Below are 19,278 nucleotides of genomic sequence, written 5' to 3'. Positions count from 1 at the left end.
CTGCAAATTTTATTATTATTCAGAGGTTCTATAATAATAAATGATTCATTATTATTATAATAAAATAACCTCCCCTGTGAAATTCCAGCTAACATCAAAGCTACTTATTTTACTAAGAATATGAGCAGTATTTAATGTTATTTTATGGGGAAGTGAAAGGGAAGAAAACTCTGGTTCTTATCAAGTTATCATGATTGCAAAATTGCGATGTCACAACCTAAACATATGCTTAATTTTTTTTAAACACTGAGATGGTGGATGGATGCACATTAAATTTATCATTAAATAAACAGTGAGGAAGAGAAAGGTAGAGATAAAAACATTTGGGTTACCAAGAAACATTTCAAAGCCACTAATCATTTCAGCTGAACTTAACCCAAAATATATTTTTTCAACATAATTCTTTTCCAGTGCAATATTTCTGACTAAATATTAATCTTGTCTATCAGCACATACATTATATGGACAAAAGTTTGGCCATAAGTTTCGTATATGCTTTTTGAACATCCCATTCCACATTTTTATCCTAAGGGTGTTAAGTAGAATTGAGGTCAGAGCTCTATAGCAGGCCTGTTATAGCAAATAATATTGCAAAACAAATGTTTATGTTTATTATCTCTTATACATCATTAATAAAAAAAAAAAAACAGGCAAAATATATTTTTTCTTCAAAGTGAACGTGAAAGTATAATCTTGCACTACCTTAATAAAAGTAAACTTTCTTTCGGCTTCTCCCATTAGGGGTCGCCACAGCGGACCATCCGCATGTTTGATTTGGCACATGCTTTATGCTGGATGCCCTTCCTAACGCAACCCTCCCCATTTATCCGGACTTGGGACCGGCACTAAGGCTTGTGCAACCCTAATGGCTGTGGTTGGTTCCCTGACCGGGGATCGAACCCGGGCTGCACTACCTTAATAAAAGTGATATTCTTAATTTGATCAGCATTTGTAGGATGAACAAAAATGCAGATACTACATGGTACTTTCACATGTGGTCCATAAAACTTCTCCACACTCTTACGCTACACCGGTTACAAACATGCAAGGGCGTAGATTACACGGGGGACACAGGGGACATGTCCCCCGCACTTTTTTATAAAAAGTAAATTCGTCCCCCTCACTTTTTTAGTGGAGAGTGTGTTCATGACATGTTGAGGTTTTAATGGAGCAATGTATATTAATGCAGAGTGATTTAAAATTCAAAGAGACAAGATAGTCTATACATGACGTGCGCATATCCATGGCAATCAGTCACTCACTTGTCACGCGCCCTAGTACTGTAGCTCGAGTTGCATCTGCGGTCCCGCGCGCGATCCAACATTCGGTTGCGATGAGCTCAAAGCTGCAAAAAACGCTTCACTCCTTTTTTACAAAAAAAGTCACGCAGTGTAAGTTGGCATATGGTATCTGAATTGTGTTACACAATGTTTAGTAGCTCTGCCTGTTGCTCTTGTTGAATAATTAGTAAGTTTTAAAGGTTTTAAAGGATTATAAGGAAAAATAGCTGCTTGGACAAACTTAAACTCTTTTATAACATCTTTTGTTTTAACAAGTGTGTTATCAAAACCCTTCAAATAAGAATAAAGATAATATTGAAGTGATCATGTTAACTCTGTGTGTCACGGTATGTACACGGAGAGACGAGGACACGAATAGTAACATTAAAGATGTCATTTTAATAATAAGGAGCAATTAAATCACACATACATACAACGTAGTAAAGACGATAACCGACAATGAGTGAAGACAGTGGTGATGAGTATAAATAGAACTTTTGTCAGTTTTAAGTAGCTTTATATATTGAGATATATGTTCACTTTAACACTGTGTGAAAAAGCTACTACTTTTAAACAAACCAGCCAGGAAGCTTAAAAGAAGTGACACTAAATGTTTATTTCATCTGATTGTATAATTGATATCGGGTCTTGACATGTTTCTCAGTTGAGTTCAATACATATTTCTTTCAATAGTTTGTTTCGAATGACTTGTTTTATTCCTGAAACGTGGACTAGAATAGAACAAAATGAAGTATTATTTGAATGTGCAAGTCTCCATTACTGTGTGCCATGTACTGTGCATACACAAAATTTGAAATATATAAACAATATACTCTTAGTACCATTATAAGGACATCTTTGTACTTTATACTCAAGAAGGTACACATTAATACCTTAGAGTACCAATGTGTACCTTAATGTACAACTATACATTTTTGGGGTAAATAAGGTACAAAGATGTCCTTTTAAGGGCACTGTCCCAGTGACAATCTGTTGTATTTCTTTCTTTCTTTCTTTCTTTCTTTCTTTCTTTCTTTCTTTCTTTCTTTCTTTCTTTCTTTCTTTCTTTCTATCTGTTTTATAATCATATATAATCATAAAGCATATAAAGCAAAAAAAAAAAAGATTAAAAATAAAACCGGTCAATTACACAGGGGTTAACTGAAAAAAAAAAAACAGGTAACACTAGACATTTTGTCCCCCCCCACTTTTAAAATGATGGCTACGCCCCTACAAACATGTATATCTTAACTGAATTACACCATGATTATGACATCAGGCATGACTCAGGCAACATTATCAAATATATTGGCAGCACAGCAAAAGTGAGAGAGGGTAAAGGTAAAACAGCAAAGTGATGCAATGAAAACAATATGTCTTTTAATGTCAACGAAACCAACAGTTGCTCAAAGTTTCATTCCTTATGTCATATATCATAATTTTGATATAACATACACACACACACACACACACACACACACACACACACACACACTGTGAGAGACATAATCTAAAAAGAAAAAGCCAGACATCACAATGTATGATTTTTTAACTATTTATTTATATGATACAGCTCTCACAGTGGACATGCACCTACGATGACAATTTCAGACCCCTCCATGATTTCTAAGTGGGAAAACTTGCAAAATAGCAGGGTGTTCAAATACTTATTTTCCTCAATGTGTGTATATATATATATATATATATATATATATATATATATATATATATATATATATATATATATATATATATATATATATATATGTGTGTGTGTGTGTGTGTGTGTGTGTGTGTGTGTGTGTGTGTGTGTGTGTGTGTGCGTATGTTATATCAAAATTACAAAAGTATATACAAGAACTACAGTGGGAAAATCGTAATTTTTCACTTACTTAGCACTTTATTAGTAATATATTTCTAATATTGGATACCACAGCATTATTGAACACTGAACTGCTTGTCATGTTCACAGGACCAGGCTAAGATGACATTCATCATGTTGCATGCTGTTTAGAAATATAACAGCAAGGTTTCATTTTGAACTTTTTACACTGTAAAAGAATCCTGTAAAATTTACAGGAAAAAATTGCCAGCTGTATTTGTCAGAAATCTACTGTAATAAATGCGCTTGAATGGTACTTCACAGTGTAAATAATTGTCCTTTATATTAATGGAAAAAAATACTGTTATCTTGAGTTTACAAATTTTATTTTAAGAAACTGACTGCACTTTAATTGGTTATTAAATAATATTTATACTGTGTAATAATATGTACTCTGAGCATATTAGTATTGAGAATGTATTTTATTTAAGTCCATGATAAAAAACAGAATTATGCAAAATTATTAAAAGTATTTATTTGAGTCAAATCTTTTGCAGATAGTAGCAGCACATATTCATGTGCACTTTAATTTATTGAAGAGATTTTTAATGAATCAGTAACTATACAGTTCCTGCCTTTATAAAAAAGCAACATGCAGAATAACAAAAATGGATCTTTGTCTGTCCATTACTTAAATACAGGCTCTACTCTCCTACACAATAGTAACCCACAAAACATGCAACAGGAATGTGATTGGTTTTTTTTACAGTATTTTCCCATTTTCTTTTTTAGTGATGTCACTATTTTGTAAGCATTGGCAGAAGTTCAGAGCTGTCAAAACATGTGCCAAAATGATTCCAGTAGAACATGTTTGTGTCTATTAGAAATACTGGGAATACAGAAATAAATCTCAGTGTTTATTCATATGACTGTTCAATAAAAACAATTTAGATCTTTATTAAAGAAAATGTTCTGCATAGAACAGCAAAGCTAAGAACATCGAACTGTTCTATTCTTCAAATGTGGTTCTTATCATAGATTTGCCATCAATTTTTTAGAGACTATGTTTTTTATCATAGACATTCTTTCACCTTTTAATGTATGCCACTGTGAGATTTTGAAATTAAAAACAAAATGTGCTTCATAAGTAGATTATTAATTAATTAATTAATTAATTAATTTATTTATTTTCTTATAATTCATAGATTATTACAATTAACTTTTCTATAAAATACACTTAAAAACATGGATCAGATAATAATCTCATCTAATCTGTCTCGGTTGTTAGCTGGCTAAGATATCCACTACACTATTACTAATTCATTGCTAAATTGATTGATTGACTGAATAAATGATTGAATATGTGAATAAATAAATGGATGAATTGAAGGATGTATGGCTGTATGAATAAATGAGTTAAGCAATAATATTAGATTTCCAAAACATATTGGATGGTTTGGGTATTTTTAAGAAGCATAGTCAACAATCCCATGTAACTGATGATTAATAAACCAATCAGATTTTAATTTATGATTCCAGATAAAAATAATTATGTTTTATTATGAATATTTTCTTGCTCTTGCTTAATGAAATCAATTCAGCCAGATTAACAAGTGGGATGACAAATACTATGAAGCTGTAAATAACAAAACAGGTAAGATTTTTGTAAAATAAAGAGCTTTATTAGAAGAATTGGTGAAATGTAAAACAATTGCTGCATTTAAAAATAGAAATCTGTTTTTCTTTTTTTTTTTTTTATACAGATCATATATTAAAAATACTTCTAATAAATACTCATACAATGAGCGAAAAATAGACAAATATTGCAAGATATTTTTGCTTCCACAAATCTTCTTTATCTTCCTCTCCTTCAACCGTCTTCATTGCAGTAGCATTCTATGAGTTTAGGTTCCTTCTGCCAGGAAAAAGAGAAAAAGTTGATAAAGTTTTAAAACAGTTAGTCCACAGTTATGTCCTATCAATCCACAATAAATAAAGTGTTATTAAAGGACTTATAAGTATTAATGCAACATTCATGTGTTTAGATGAGAATAATATCACAGAAAAACATACCTTTTAATGATCATTTGAACCCATTTTTCATTTGGGTTGAGGCACAACATCATTTCCTTCCGGAATTTCACTGTAGCACTGCAAAAGACATACATTTAGTTTAAACATCTGTAAGTCTAGGCCTAAATCAGATTGATCTTTTGCTATATATAAGAAAAAAAATAATAATTTAATTTATACTTACATTACTTCTGTATCTTTGCAGTGAGCACCAGGTGGAAAAATCTCCAGCTTCATAATTCTATGAACAGAGATTTCCTTGGACACTGTTTCTGTACACCGGCACCTGTGTTGTGGCGGTGGAAGTCCTGCTAAAGCAGAGAAAAATTATTAAGACAGTGCTCAGCTTTTCTGATGAACATGTAAGTAAAAGTTAATAATCAACAAATTGTGCCTACCTTTTGTCAGTGCCAAGAGAGCACACACAAAAAAAGTGAGTGCTAGAACTGAGGTGCTCATTTTTAACTTTAAATAAAATAAAGAAAGGAGACCACTTGTGCTTGAGGAGTCCTTAGCTAAGAAGCAGAGCTTAAGGCCCTTTTATAGCTCTTATAAACAAGGGATTGTGACATCACTGCTCTTCTAGTGAAATGTTTTTTTTTTCCTCTCTATTTCCAAGCAAGCTTTTTCTCTTTTTTTTGGATTCCATTGAACACAATGTGTAAAACTTTTTCAAAAAAGATATAGGACTAAAACAATACTGCTTACATGCTGCAGGATCATTACATTACCCTTATATCTTGTCCTAAATTATTTTTTTTACATATTTATTTAAGGAAGTCTTAACTTTTTTTTAGAATAGTATATGTATAGTAAAATGTAGCTCACTAGTTGGACATTAAATGTCTTATCCAGCTTTAAATAAAGCTTAATTGAATAGTATTTTCCCTTCAATTTTAGAAATCATATTAAAGTTTGTAATGGTCATTATTTTCAGTTCCATCATGATTTAGATATACTGTTCAGTGATTCTAAGCCATTGTAGTAGACTGCTGACATTAATTACAGTCCAAATACATCCTCCAAGTCCCTTACTTGCTTAGTAATGTCATAAATCTTTAGACTGTATATGTGGAACTATTCCCAGCCCCACAGAGTAGTCTGCAATTGAAGAGAATCCTATCCAAATGAAGGGCATCAATGAATTGAATTGTATCGTATTTTGATTATTTTATTTAATAAAAACTATTTACTATGATAACATTTATTTTCCTGTATAGTACACCATTGTTTTCTATAGGCCAAATTCACCCCTCTTCTCAAGCACAGCATGTAGAACAGAATTAAGAATGTATTGATGCAATGAGTAATTTATCTCTGTCTGTTCTGAAATTGCACAAATAGTAAAAGGATAGTAAAAGCAAAACTAATTCTAAGAGCTGGCACTGCTCTGTGAGAGCTGAGGTCAGCTCTGATGTCACACTCTAATGCCTTCAAGGGCTGGCACTTACTATTAGAGAATTTCTTTTTAAATTACCTTAATCTGGAGAAACAGGTACTTCTGTTTGGTCTTGACTTGTTAGTGTGGGTGGAAATCTGACAATTGTACCAAATGTTTTAGGTTGTAACCAGTCTATTTAACAAAGATGTTCATTCAAAGTACTGTATTGGTTTGAACTGATATAGATAAATTTTATAAGAGAATCAGCAAGATGATGTATAGATTTGTTTGTATAGATGATTTGGGGAATTAACATTACTGAAAATTAGTCATTGTACACCAACAAGAAAAAAAAACTGGGTTAATACAGTTGATGTCACAAAAATAGACTATGTAATAATAATAACTATCATTTGACATGACATGAAATATCATTTGACATGAAATATGTACTTTAGTTCCTAGTGCCTAGTGTGTTTTAGTTGGAAAAATAATGTTTTAACATATAAAGCCTTTTCCTGACCTTTAGTATTTAGAATTAAGATAAATAGGGTTTCTATATTGTGTGCACATTAACATAAACTATGAGTCACAAAGTGCTGGGAAAGATTAGGAGCTCTGCCTACTTTTGTTATCAGACTCAGGACATCGCAAACCAAACACACAAGTTCATTGAGAATTGCTGGGAAGTGGATGTATTTGAAAGTTAAAATACCATGTAAAATGTCCTTTGATTAGTAGCGTGGAATGGACGAATAGGTCTGAAAGGTTAGTAAACATAATGGGTCAAAAGTGAGAAAAAGAAATTTGACCAGGCCCAAAAAAAAAGATCAGTAAAAAATTGTGATTTTGTCATTTGTGCATTTTGTGCATTCAAAAAAATCAACTAAATATTGACATTAACAAAATATATTAGAGTGAGAGTAATGGTTTTTGACTTCTCTAGTGCATTTAACATTATCCAATCTGTGCTTCTGAGGATTAAGATTGTGTACATGGGAGTGGACCATCATCTGTCAAACTGTATATTAGACTACCTCACAGACAGACCACAGTATGCGAGGACTCGTGACTGTGAGTCTGACATGGTTGTCTGCAACACTGCAGCCCTGCAGGGAACGGTTCTCTTCCTCTTCACTGTCTACACAGCAGACTTCATGTTCAGCTCAGCAACCTGTCACCTGCAGAAGTTCTCCAATGACTCTGCCATCGTCGGTCTGATCACGGATCATGATGACAGGGAGTACAGAGAACTAATCCAGAACTTTGTGGACTGGTGCCAACGGAGCTGCCTGCAGACATATGTGGGGAAAACCAAAGAACTGGTGGTGGATTTCCGTAGGCACAAACTTCTTTTTCACCAGTGAACATTCAAGGAAAGGACATTGCATTGAGGCAATTTATAAGAAAGGTCAGAGCAGACTCTTTCTGCTTAGGAGATGATGGTCTTTTTGAGTGCAGGGAGAGCTAGTGAAGACCTTTTTTGACTCTGTGGTGGCCTCAGCCATCTTCTATGGTGTGGTATGCTGGTGCAGCAGGAAGAGACTGGACAAGCTGATCAGGAAGTCCAGCTCAGTCCTGGGGATTCCTCTGGACACTGTACAGGAGGTGGGAAAAAGGAGGATGGTAGCTAATCTATCATATTTTATACTGTATAATGTCTCTATTATTTTATATATTAGCACATTTCTTTTCTTTGCTGCTGTAACAGAGAAATTTTCCCACTGAGGGACGAATAAAGGAATATATTATCTTATATTTTTTTACAACCTTACTTAAATGTAAAAATGCAAAAGAGATATTATAAACATTTAGACATCTTGGACATTTACTCATAGGCTTTGATAGTCTTACCAGTGAAAAGCATAAAAAAAGTTGGCTGTAAAAAACTGAAACCTACTTCAATTACTCATTCAGACTAAGCTCTAGTCTGAACTTGCCATACTTTTTCACACCTACATATACAGCGTAACAGGCAACTGCTTGATATTAAAGTGAAGCAAATCTTTGTTTATTGTAGTTTCACAATAAAAAGAAACATGGGGGCAGCTCCAAAGAATATGGGTGAAATATTCCATCATTTTTTTTTTATTGTGTATGGGTATTAACCCCTGCTTTGCCCTGTAGATGCAGATTAAAAATGAATTTTGATTACAATGTCTAAACAGTTGCACTATTATTCCTGGGATAACATTTTTAATTCTCCCAACACTGTTTAGTCCTCATTTAGCATTTTAGTCAACTAAGACTGGTTATAAATGTTTGTATCTAATTGTATTTTGTTTTCAACCTAGCAGGGAGCTGCAACTATGCCCTCATTTAAATGTGATGAGGTAGTCTGGGTAAGCCTGGCAGTCATGAAACACCACGAACATGCTGGGATTCTGCATGTTGTCGACCACACTGTCAAATCTGTCATTAGGATCATGTGATGAGCGAGGAGGCGGAACAATCATGTCACGTTGTCCCTGTGTGCAATGACCAGTTAGGACAAGTGTCACAAACATGAGCTGGGTCCCATCTGTTGCAGGTACAGAGTATGTGGGATTGGCCGAATAACTGGCATTTAAAGCAAAGTATGTCCCGAGTCCATACATTGTTGCTGAAAAGTAAAACAAGCAAACTCCTCAATCATATTCATTTTGTGAAATGAAATTTTGATCCATTCATTTAGATTAACTTCAGTGTATAACATTCATTCAACCCTTACCGTTCTGTCCGGCAAATCTGCGGTTAAAGTTACTGTGCATTATAGAATTACAGGCATCAGCTGTGGTCCCGTGATATAGCACTTTCTCTCCTGCCCCAATGACCCCGTTCTTATTCTGCAACTCTTTCTTACGAACTTCATATGCCCGACGAAGGTGAATATTTTGAATGCGCTCGATCTGTGAAAAAAAAAAGACCCACTGCTTACTTATGGTTTAAAATTTGTAATGTGTCAACACCCTCTATTCTCTCTTTCTCTCTTTATCTTCATGTAATGTTTTAGCAACTACTTTCCTATTTGTTTAGTCCTTAACATTCAGTCTTTCCCACTAACCTTGACAACTGCTTTTGCAACTGTTCTCTTGAAGTCATTTTTCACTTTTTTGTACTCAGCAGAGCTGGGGTGCAGTTTAACCACCTTTTTAACATCCCCTGCATTCATACTGTCCCAGTAAAGTGGAAGATTGAAATCTGAGACCCAAGAAATAAACCAATATAAGTACATTTGATCAGACAGAGGAAGTTAATTCTTCTTTGATGCAATAATTGAAAAAAAAAATTTTGCACCTGGCAAGTTCTCCAATCGTTTGAGTTTTGTCACAGCATTTGACCCCTTTGCTTTTGCCTCCATGATTGTAAGATTTACTGTCCATTTTTGTGCTTGTGCATCCAGTATCCCTCCACCAACAATATTGTTTTCCAGCTGATGATGAGCCTCTTTCGGCAACCTTTCCCAGATTCCTCTTAATCCCAAAATACACCAGCTGACATGTGAAAAAACTATGTCCTGCTCTTTCTCTCTCATCTACAATGACAAAATTGTGCGTGTTTAAACAGTAATCAGAACCTTCCATACATGGCATAGACAAAATATTACTTCCTTGTCAAATAAATAGAGCCACTAATAGAGGAAATACATTTTATTACATTCAAACCTACTACTTGCCTGCCTGAGAAGAGCTCCTTTTATCAGTTGTGTGAATTCATTTACCCCTTTTGTCAGTCCATAAACTTCCAACCCATCAGGGCCCCGTTGGCTTATCTGAATACCCAGACGTCTCACATTATTGATAAGATTATCCACCTCAGCTGGACTGAAGTGTTTAAGTTCCTCTTGTGAAACAACATGAGAAGAGCAATGGCTTTTATATGCTTGAGGAAGCTCTCGACAGGCCTTTGAGACATTATCATCAGTTAAACCCACTACAAGAAAGTCAGCACTGTCATGCTGGTCTGGAAGAGATTGAACAAGAGAGCTTAAACTTAGGCTCAAAGAAGATGTAGATGCTCTGTGAGGTCTGTACAGCAAAGGTGCTGGAATGACAAAAGAAAGACAACAATCAGACAAAGGCAGTAAATTATTTTTAGTGCTAAGTACACAGACATGATTACTCTCAATAATTTTAATCTTATACAGTAAAAATGTAGTTAATAATAGAATTCTATTAACAGGGATGTTTTTCTCACCTGTCTGCTGGTTAAATTGGCCAAAGATCTGCTGTGCCATTGCTTTGAACTCCAGAAAAACATGGATTTTCATCAGAACAATGTGAATTCTTTGAACACTATTGAAGTTAGCTTGTATTGTAGCATCTTTCACACCCTGCAGAATAGCCTGGGCAACCAGACGGGCATTCAATCCTCCTTTACCTACACCATTCACAGGGGTTAGTTATTTAAGAATCTCCTACCAAGAGATATAATTTATACTTATCTCTGCAATAGTGTTTTTATATATATATATATATATATATATATATATATATATATATATATATATATATATATATACCCACAAATACTGACCAGCACAAATAGCAGGAATGGCCACTGATCCGTAGCCACTTTGTTCACATTTAAGAAGGATGTCTCGTGCCAGTTTTTTAATAACTTCTAAATCCTTTGCTCCACACACATGCATAATCACTTTGCAGGGGAATTCTCCAGGCTGAGTGATACAGATTTCTCCTTTGTTTACCTGCACTATAGTAAGGAGGAAAGTATGTGAAGGGGGGCAGAATCTTCACTCTTGTCATTATGCACTTGTTCAAGTTCAAATATTACTCAACATACTCGGGTGTGCTGGCCATTCTTGTGTTGTGAATTTACTCACTTTGTTAAAATTTAGCTCTATTTCATGAAAGACACATACAACAACTCCTAAAGTATTAAAGTAATAAAGTAATTTAATTTTACAGACTATAACTGTTAAAAACAGCAAAGCCTCTGACAGAAGTTCATAAATATAGCACTACATTAATAGTGACAAAAACTGCTAGAGCATGAAGATCAACTCTGGCAGTGACACCTGCACTCACTGTATCTACTGCGAGTATATGCTTATTAAGCTGCTGGAGTAATGTGCATCCCTGGATTTTTACTGAGAGTGTATACTAATTATCTATCTCTGGCCTATTTGCTTTATAACCTCATTTATGCTCCCCAAAAAGACACAACATTAAAACATTTAGTGGAAAATTCTATCTCTGTAAGAACTTAAGCTCAGCATTTAAAAACATCATTCTTTTCAAGCTTGTTTGTTCATTATTCTGAGAATTAATAAAACACTCTTGATTGATTTGCCTGAAAATCTCAAGTTGAGTAATCACACTTCTTCACACATTCCTTGTTTATACAGGCTGCCGTTAAATAGCAGATATACGATTTCCTGAGATAAGATAGGATTTCAGCATGAAACTTAGCATGAAGTGACATACGTCACTATCTTCCTTGCTGTAAATAAAGACAATGGAATATCTTAACATGTCTTAACTTTACTTTAGAAAATAATATCACCCACACAGTGGGCACTAACTGTAGACCTTTTTTTTTTACCACATAACTGCTGCTGTAATCATAAAGACTGGCCTGTGCTCATTCCCTCTTTTTTACAACATTCCCTTAATAAATATTATTTCACCACACTTGCTAATGTTTGTCTTTACAATATACAGTTGTACAAATGTAATGATTTATAACAAAGCTATCTGCTGTCAGTCAGAAAATTCCTCTAAATATAATAGGAATCTAATCTCACAGTAGAAACTGTGTATGATAATTGTTGGGCATAATCTGGCCTTCCTGCTTGCCTTTTCCATTTTAAATATTGGTAAGAATTGTAAAAATCTTGTAGATTGGTCCAGCCATAGGCAGCTTTAAAATCCAACAATATTTAATACTAGGGTTTGGTTGTTCTTGTTTTTACCTCTGTTTATTGCAGCCCTGACTTGTGGTCCAGCAATAGTCAGAATGTCATTGCAGACATCTGAAAAACAGACCTTTCATAAGTCAGCAAAAAAAAGAAGAGAACAAAATGGAAAGATTTTTAGGATAAAAAAAAAAAAGCACCTGTCTGTAAGTCAGTAAAATCTGTGGTGTTTACGATGACATCAGTAGTCTCATTGCTGATGTCTCCAAATATGATACGAAGCTGACATGTGGACACTGGGATGGTGACATCGTCAATTTCAGAGCTTAGAGACTGAAAGGCGGCTGGAAGAGTCAATGAAATATATTTAAAAATAGTTCAATAATTGTATTCAAACGTAAGATTTATAAGTAATACAATGCTTAAAAATACACTTACCCTGTCCTGTGTGATCCACCATTATTGCATTTAAGTCAGTATTGACTGCCCAGTAGATCTAATAGTGAGTTTTAAAAAAGTCATTGTTTTGACTTTAGTGACACCTTGTGGAATTTCTCAGCAAGTTCTTTCTCTGTTTATTTTGTCTAGCCAGTTTAAAATATTATACATAGTCTGCACAGAATTACGGTAATGACTACAATATATCACTTGGGTTACACAAATTAAACCTAAATAATTAAGCACAATGTTAGAGAAGTGCGATTTTCTGCTGAAAATTAAATTTATTTATAGTGTTAAAATTAAAGATTATAATTAGAGATAATGAGTCCATAGTATAAGTTTCTTAATTTTCTGTTTTACTATTTTTTGGAAATGTTTAAACTTGTGGACAACTCATTTCTTTATGTCTATCTTTTTGTGTCAGAGAAAGAACAGGTAGACAAATGTGTGTGAAAGTATGTTTTCCTTTCAAATCTTACAAATGACACTTTTATAATAATAATAATAATTATAATAATAATAATAATAATATATATATATATATATATATATATATATATATATATATATATATATATATATATATATATATATATATATATATGTTGCGTGTGTATAATGCACAAATGATAATCTCTTACCTCTTCAGAATCTGGGTAGTTAGGCATTATTACAATTCTTATGGCCCTTAGAGAACCAGTGGATTGTGAAAGGCTAAATGTCCTAATCTCTCCTGTGAGAATGTCAGCTGCATTTTTAATAGGTACAGCCAGTGCCACTCCTGGTCCAATTACTGGAAAAGCGACTAAGTTGCATGCATGCAGTTCACAAAGTGCCAGAGCTCGTTTAAGTCCACTGCGTAAGGCCTTTAAAAATAATTAATTACAAAAGTGTCATATGCAGTGTCTTAAAGCCACACAAATTACAAATGTTAATTTTTATTTACAATTTTTCTGACCTTTTCACTATTGTGTGTGTTTCCAGTCCAAGGTGCACACTCAATAAAGAAAACCTTGTCACACCCTAATGGAGTCCCGTCAACCTCCAACACATCTCCAGGTGTAATTCTACATCTTCCTTTGGCAGCATCAAAATTACTCTGAAAGTGCTGACCACCTTTATCTAGCAAGGATTTCCCAACAATAGTTGATTTCAGGTTTGTATTCAACATGGGGGCAACAAGTATATCAGCCTGTCCAATAGAAAAAAAAAAATTATTATACAAGAATTTTTATTAATTTTAACAATGGCATTTTCTGATAGGTTTGCAGTAATAGGTTATTAGTTTTTACCTGCTGATTTTCAAGACCTCCAAATATAATTTCCAGGGCCACAGGGTGAACGGAAGGTGACACATAAGTAGGTAAAGTAGGGAGACTGGTAAAGACTGTGTTTCCAGCTGTTGCAGTACTGGTTTGGACATTGTTTTGAGGGAATATCAGAACTTGACATGAACTCTGCAATAATGCTTGTGTTTTTAAACCTTCCTCTTGAAAGAACTGCAGGACTCCAGGACCATCCACTAAAATTTTTCTCATAATTAGATGGCAAAATGATGACTGCAGTTTCTTCTTCATGTCAGCTACTTTACACCGAGGTCCTGAGATTTGGACACATGCATGAGGGGAGGATTTTGGCATTAGATTTACATCGGTTGCTGTCACACGTAGCAGTGACAGAAGTTCAGAAAATTTATCCACCAGTTCTACTGAAGGTAGAGACACAGAGTCGCTGTATTTCATGTAGTTTTGCTTATACTCCTGTATAATATTTTTTAATTTATTGACTTCATTGCTGTAGCCCACCAGTTCCACTTTCATTCCATAGTCAGACAGTGACCCTGACTTGTAGCTAAGTTCCACTTTAGAAGATCCTCGATTAGCCTGCTGTAATGCAGGACTCAAAGCATTCTTCAAATTATCTATTGCTGGTGACACAGATTCAGCTTGTTCCAGCAGCACTGTCTCCACACACAGGTCTCTCTGTATTGCATTTGCTGCTTCCTGAAGTGCTCCTGTGGACAAACTCAGCAGAACCAAATCAAAGCTGGAGCCTGTGTCATCAAACAAAACCTCACTGCAGAAGTTCTGCCGAAACCGTGTCTGAAAGACCTGAATAGCACCACTAGATGACAAAAATGCTTTGAGAGGATGCGGCAGTGAAATTCTTTTCTCTTGAATATGATTAAGCATCTCTTGAAGCTTTGTTGCTGCTGAATTGATTTGTTCTTCCGGACCCTTTAGGACAAGACAGCCAGGATGCTCCTGTCCAATTTGAATTATTGAAAATTTTGACTTTATCTCCTGCTCATACTTTTCTTTCACAAGTGCATAACGTGTCTCAGACACGTGGCATTCTTTGTGAGCTTGCTGCATCATCAGCAAATTGTCTATAACTTTCACAAATTTGTCTACTTCCTTTTTCACCAACAATCACATATAAACCACTTTCCTCATAAATTCCAAGGTTTTGTGGGAACAAGCAAGAGTTTTTTTGTAGAATCTCCAACCTAACAGGGTCCACCTCGAAACGGATAATATAACGATCTTGTAGTTCTGAGAACACAATATCCACCTTTGCTTCCCATTTCTGCTGGACATCAGTTTGACCTGTTTGGACTGTTTGGACTGCATCCCTCACTACCACTACTGTTTCAGTGACGATGTCCAACTGAAAGGTACTTAGCAATGAGGAGAGTTGATCTTCCAAATCTGACTTTGCTATTGAATTGTCTTTCAGATAGCGCAGTAAATATGGATCGAGTTTAAGCACTTTCTGCATAAGTGTATTCCCTGAGGCCTGTAAAATAAACACATAATAAATTAAGTAACTATATCGCTTTACTATGACCTTTTTGCCCATAATGTAAAAATACGTTTCATTATATATTTATATACATTTTCAGAAAATTCATTTGGCATTGCCTATAAATCAGAGTAGGGATTTATTTGCTTTGTTTACCGTATGCATGTTAAGTGAGGCAGCATCTGGTGGATCAGATGTGGAATGTGGCAGAAGCTGTTTTTCTTCTTGAGTGTCATGTTGTTTTATCAGGATATGTAAATTTTCTCGTCCAGTGACATTGATTGTATGTTCAGGTTTACTTAATACTCTGTCTTGTGCTGTAATAATAATAATAATAATAATAATAATAATAATAATAATGAAAATCACATTTTACAATATTTTTCTTGCATATGTCATATATGTGTAATTGAACTAGTGGAGAGTCTTGTAATAATAATAATAATAATCATAAAAATAATAATAATCATCATCATCATCATCAAATTATAATGACTGATTTTTTATAATCATGTTCACTGACCTGTTTTTTCAGAAAAGCTTATCTTATAGGTGTTGTCTCCCACTTTTTCCACTTCTCCACACTCTCCTCCTCCAGACTGCCTCCTGATTGTAAAATAATTTCTAATCTTCTTTTTGTCCCCATCAGAGAGGTTGTTTGCCTCAAAAAACACAGGATGTTGATAGCCTGACATATTGAATAAAATTTACTATAACTTCTACCGCTTGAACATTTCTCACGCAAAACAGGAAGTAAAAGTGGCACAGCAGCGTTGATTACTTTCACTTTCAGTCTATTATTTTTGTTGTTTTCTCCTCCTCCCCCGCCGATGGCTGCGAGTGGCTACATCCTGTACTGTAATGAGACACTTTGGAGATTAACTTGTAAAAAGCTAATGTTGGAATCAATTGCGGCTATATAATTACATATATAATTACATATATATATATATATGTATGTATATATATATATATATATATATATATATATATATATATATATATATATATATATATATATATATATATATATATAATATAAGAAAACCTGATTGACCTGATTGACCAGTGACGCATCTCGGCTCTGAAGTTTCAGGTTGCGGCACACAACTATTTGCTGATATATATACAGGTGCATCTCAATAAATTAGAATATCATTCAAAAGTTTATATTTTTATAAGATTTATTTGAGTAATTCAATGCAAAAAGTAAAATTCGTATACTATATAAATTGATCAAACAGAGAATGATTTAAGTGTTCTTTTAATTTTGATGATTATGGCTTACGGTTAATAAAAAACCCAAATTCAGTATCTCCAAAAATTTCAATATTGTGGAAAAGTTCAACATTGAAGACTCAGCTAATAATCTAAACCTGCAAAGGATTTCTGAGACTAGTGTCTCAGACTGACGCATTTCTTGTTTCAAGCCAATACTAAACCAGAGACAACGTCAGAGGTGTCTTACCTGGGCAAAGGACAAAAAGGACTGAACTGTTGCTCAGTGGGCCAAAGTCGTCTTTTTAGATGAAATGAAAGAAAATGTTGCATTTCATTTGAAAATCAAGGTCCCAAAGTCTGGAAGAAGAGAGGAGAGGCACAGAATCCAAGTTGCTTAAAGTCAAGTGTAAAGTTTGCACAGTCAGAGGTGGTTTGGGGAGTCATGTCATCTGCTGGTGTTAGTCCACTGTGAGTGCATATATAGTAAATTAACATACTTTCCAGAAGGCCAACAATTCACTAAAAATCTTTTTGAGATACCGATTAGGCATAACATTATGACATTATGGCATTATAACATTATGACAGGTGAAGTGAATAACAGTGAATCAGAAAGAGCATCATACTGATCCTCATTGTACAGTATCACAGTTCAGAATCCATTCTGAGGTCTGCATTGAATCCTTCATTCCTTCCTGTTAATGTTCTCTCTCACAAATCCTAATATCCAATCAACTTTCCCTCTGACCTGCACCTCGTATTAAAATCTCCCTGAGGAAAAAAATCCTTTCCAACAACTCAGGGACAAATTGTAAAACTCATTGTCACTCTATATGTCACTTGTTTTCCATCAGCAGACAGGCTGTGTTATGGATGAGCTCTATCAGTATCCAGAGTCACATCCACATAATGTAGCATCTCTAGATGGTGTTTCTGTCTCAGTGTGTACAGCAGTCAAAAACCTTGGTGTGATTATTGACCCTAGTCTTTCCTTTGAGGCTGAAGTGAATAATATTACCAGAATCGCCTTCTTTCACCTTAGAAATATTGCTAAAATTTGAAATATGATGTTGTTACAGGATGCAAAAAAATTGTTCATAGTTAGTCTAAATCAGACTACTGTAACGCTTTACTGTCTGGGTGTTCGAGTAAGTGCATAAATATGCTTCAGTTAATTCACAATGCAGCAGCAAGAGTTCTCACTAGATCTACAGTAGATAATATGACCACATCACCCCGGTTTTAATCAGTCTATGCTGGCTCCCAATTAAATCTCGCATTAATTATAAAATACTACTGCTGCGTATAAAGCACTTAACGGTCTTGCGCCAAAGTATCTGAGAGAACTTCTTTACCAATATGATCCTCCACGCCTACTTAGAGCGAAAGGTGCAAGCTATTTGTTGGTACCTCAAATAATGAAGACTACGGCAGGGGGCAGATCTTTCTCTTATAAAGCCCCACAGTTATGGGATTACCTTCCAATCAGTGTTCAGGACACAGACACAGTCTCAGTGTTCAAGTCAAGGCTGAAAACATATTTATTTAGTCAAGTCTTTTAACAGTAGTTTGTTCTTAGGTAAAGGAGCAGATCTTGAGGGATCATGGATATAGTGTGTTTGGTAAACTAGGATGTTTGTATGCTGTCGTCCCCTCACTCTCATGCGTTCACTCAGGTCTGTTGATGGTTTTCTGTTGGGTCGTCTCTTATCACAGAGATCCCTCATGTCATTGTTACCTCCTGGATCTCCCTTTTAGTTATGCTGCCATATCGAGTCTTGCCGGAGTCCCAAACTACCCAGTGTCCTTAACTTTTATACAACAATAAGGACACATAATAATCCATATCCTTCTCTTCCTGTCACCCCTCTTCAATCCCTCTCTCTCTCTCTCTCTCTCTCTCTCTCTCTCTCTCTCTCTCTCTCGCTAGTAAAACTTGCTCCTGAGTTCGCAGTGACCACTGTTTCTGCCGGTACCCTGTCGGCTAACGATACCTGTGGTGGCCGTTGTTAACCCGGGCCTCGACCGATCCGGTATGAAATTCTCATTTGTGATCCGCATATTTGATTTGGCACATATTTTACACTGGATGCGCTTCCTAACGCAACCCTCCCATTTACCCGGGCTTGGGACCGGCACTAAGATTGCACTGGCTTGTGCATCCATAATGGCTGGGTTAGAGAATATTTTCATTCAATGTTAAAAAAAAGAAAAGAAGACATTTCAAACTCTTTATTTATATATTTATTATGTCTGTGAGTCAAGTATTCACTGAGAGTCAGGTTGTTTTATTTGTATGTCTTTAAGAGAGATGACAGAGATGGCAGAGAGCGCCCCCTGTATGTATTCTTTATTTTACAAAAGCACAACATTCTGCTGTTATTGAGTGTATACAAAT

At 34.9% G+C, this 19,278-nt stretch overlaps 2 protein-coding genes across 3 annotated transcripts; both read right to left on the bottom strand.

The window, feature by feature from the left end:
• Window positions 1–4,786: 4,786 nt before the first annotated feature.
• On the bottom strand, window positions 4,787–5,760 carry LOC124387669 (interleukin-8-like). Of its 2 annotated transcripts, none has more exons than XM_046852162.1 (4): window positions 5,574–5,760; window positions 5,360–5,486; window positions 5,176–5,253; window positions 4,787–5,017 (listed from the first exon to the last, which is right to left on the bottom strand). In XM_046852162.1, the coding sequence occupies exons 1-4, from the start codon at window positions 5,632–5,634 to the stop codon at window positions 4,999–5,001; spliced, it is 285 nt and encodes a 94-aa protein (XP_046708118.1). In that variant the 5' UTR covers window positions 5,635–5,760; the 3' UTR covers window positions 4,787–4,998. The 2 variants fall into 2 exon arrangements, with proteins under 2 accessions (XP_046708118.1, XP_046708120.1); XM_046852164.1 differs by having other exon boundaries at window positions 5,360–5,483.
• Window positions 5,761–8,545: 2,785 nt separating this feature from the next.
• LOC124388053 (protein mono-ADP-ribosyltransferase PARP14-like) lies at window positions 8,546–16,430 on the bottom strand. Its single transcript, XM_046852681.1, has 15 exons — window positions 16,183–16,430; window positions 15,816–15,976; window positions 14,147–15,653; window positions 13,813–14,046; window positions 13,496–13,720; window positions 12,852–12,909; window positions 12,614–12,757; window positions 12,471–12,530; window positions 11,072–11,248; window positions 10,733–10,915; window positions 10,212–10,579; window positions 9,833–10,070; window positions 9,600–9,736; window positions 9,267–9,444; window positions 8,546–9,158 (listed from the first exon to the last, which is right to left on the bottom strand). Exons 3-15 carry the CDS (start codon window positions 15,230–15,232, stop codon window positions 8,872–8,874), a joined length of 3,375 nt encoding a protein of 1,124 aa, XP_046708637.1. The 5' UTR covers window positions 15,233–15,653; window positions 15,816–15,976; window positions 16,183–16,430; the 3' UTR covers window positions 8,546–8,871.
• Window positions 16,431–19,278: the final 2,848 nt, after the last annotated feature.

This window comes from Silurus meridionalis, chromosome 6 (assembly GCF_014805685.1).
Source record: "Silurus meridionalis isolate SWU-2019-XX chromosome 6, ASM1480568v1, whole genome shotgun sequence".
NCBI classification, from domain to species: domain Eukaryota; kingdom Metazoa; phylum Chordata; class Actinopteri; order Siluriformes; family Siluridae; genus Silurus; species Silurus meridionalis.
This window is presented reverse-complemented; position numbering and strand designations above follow the sequence as displayed.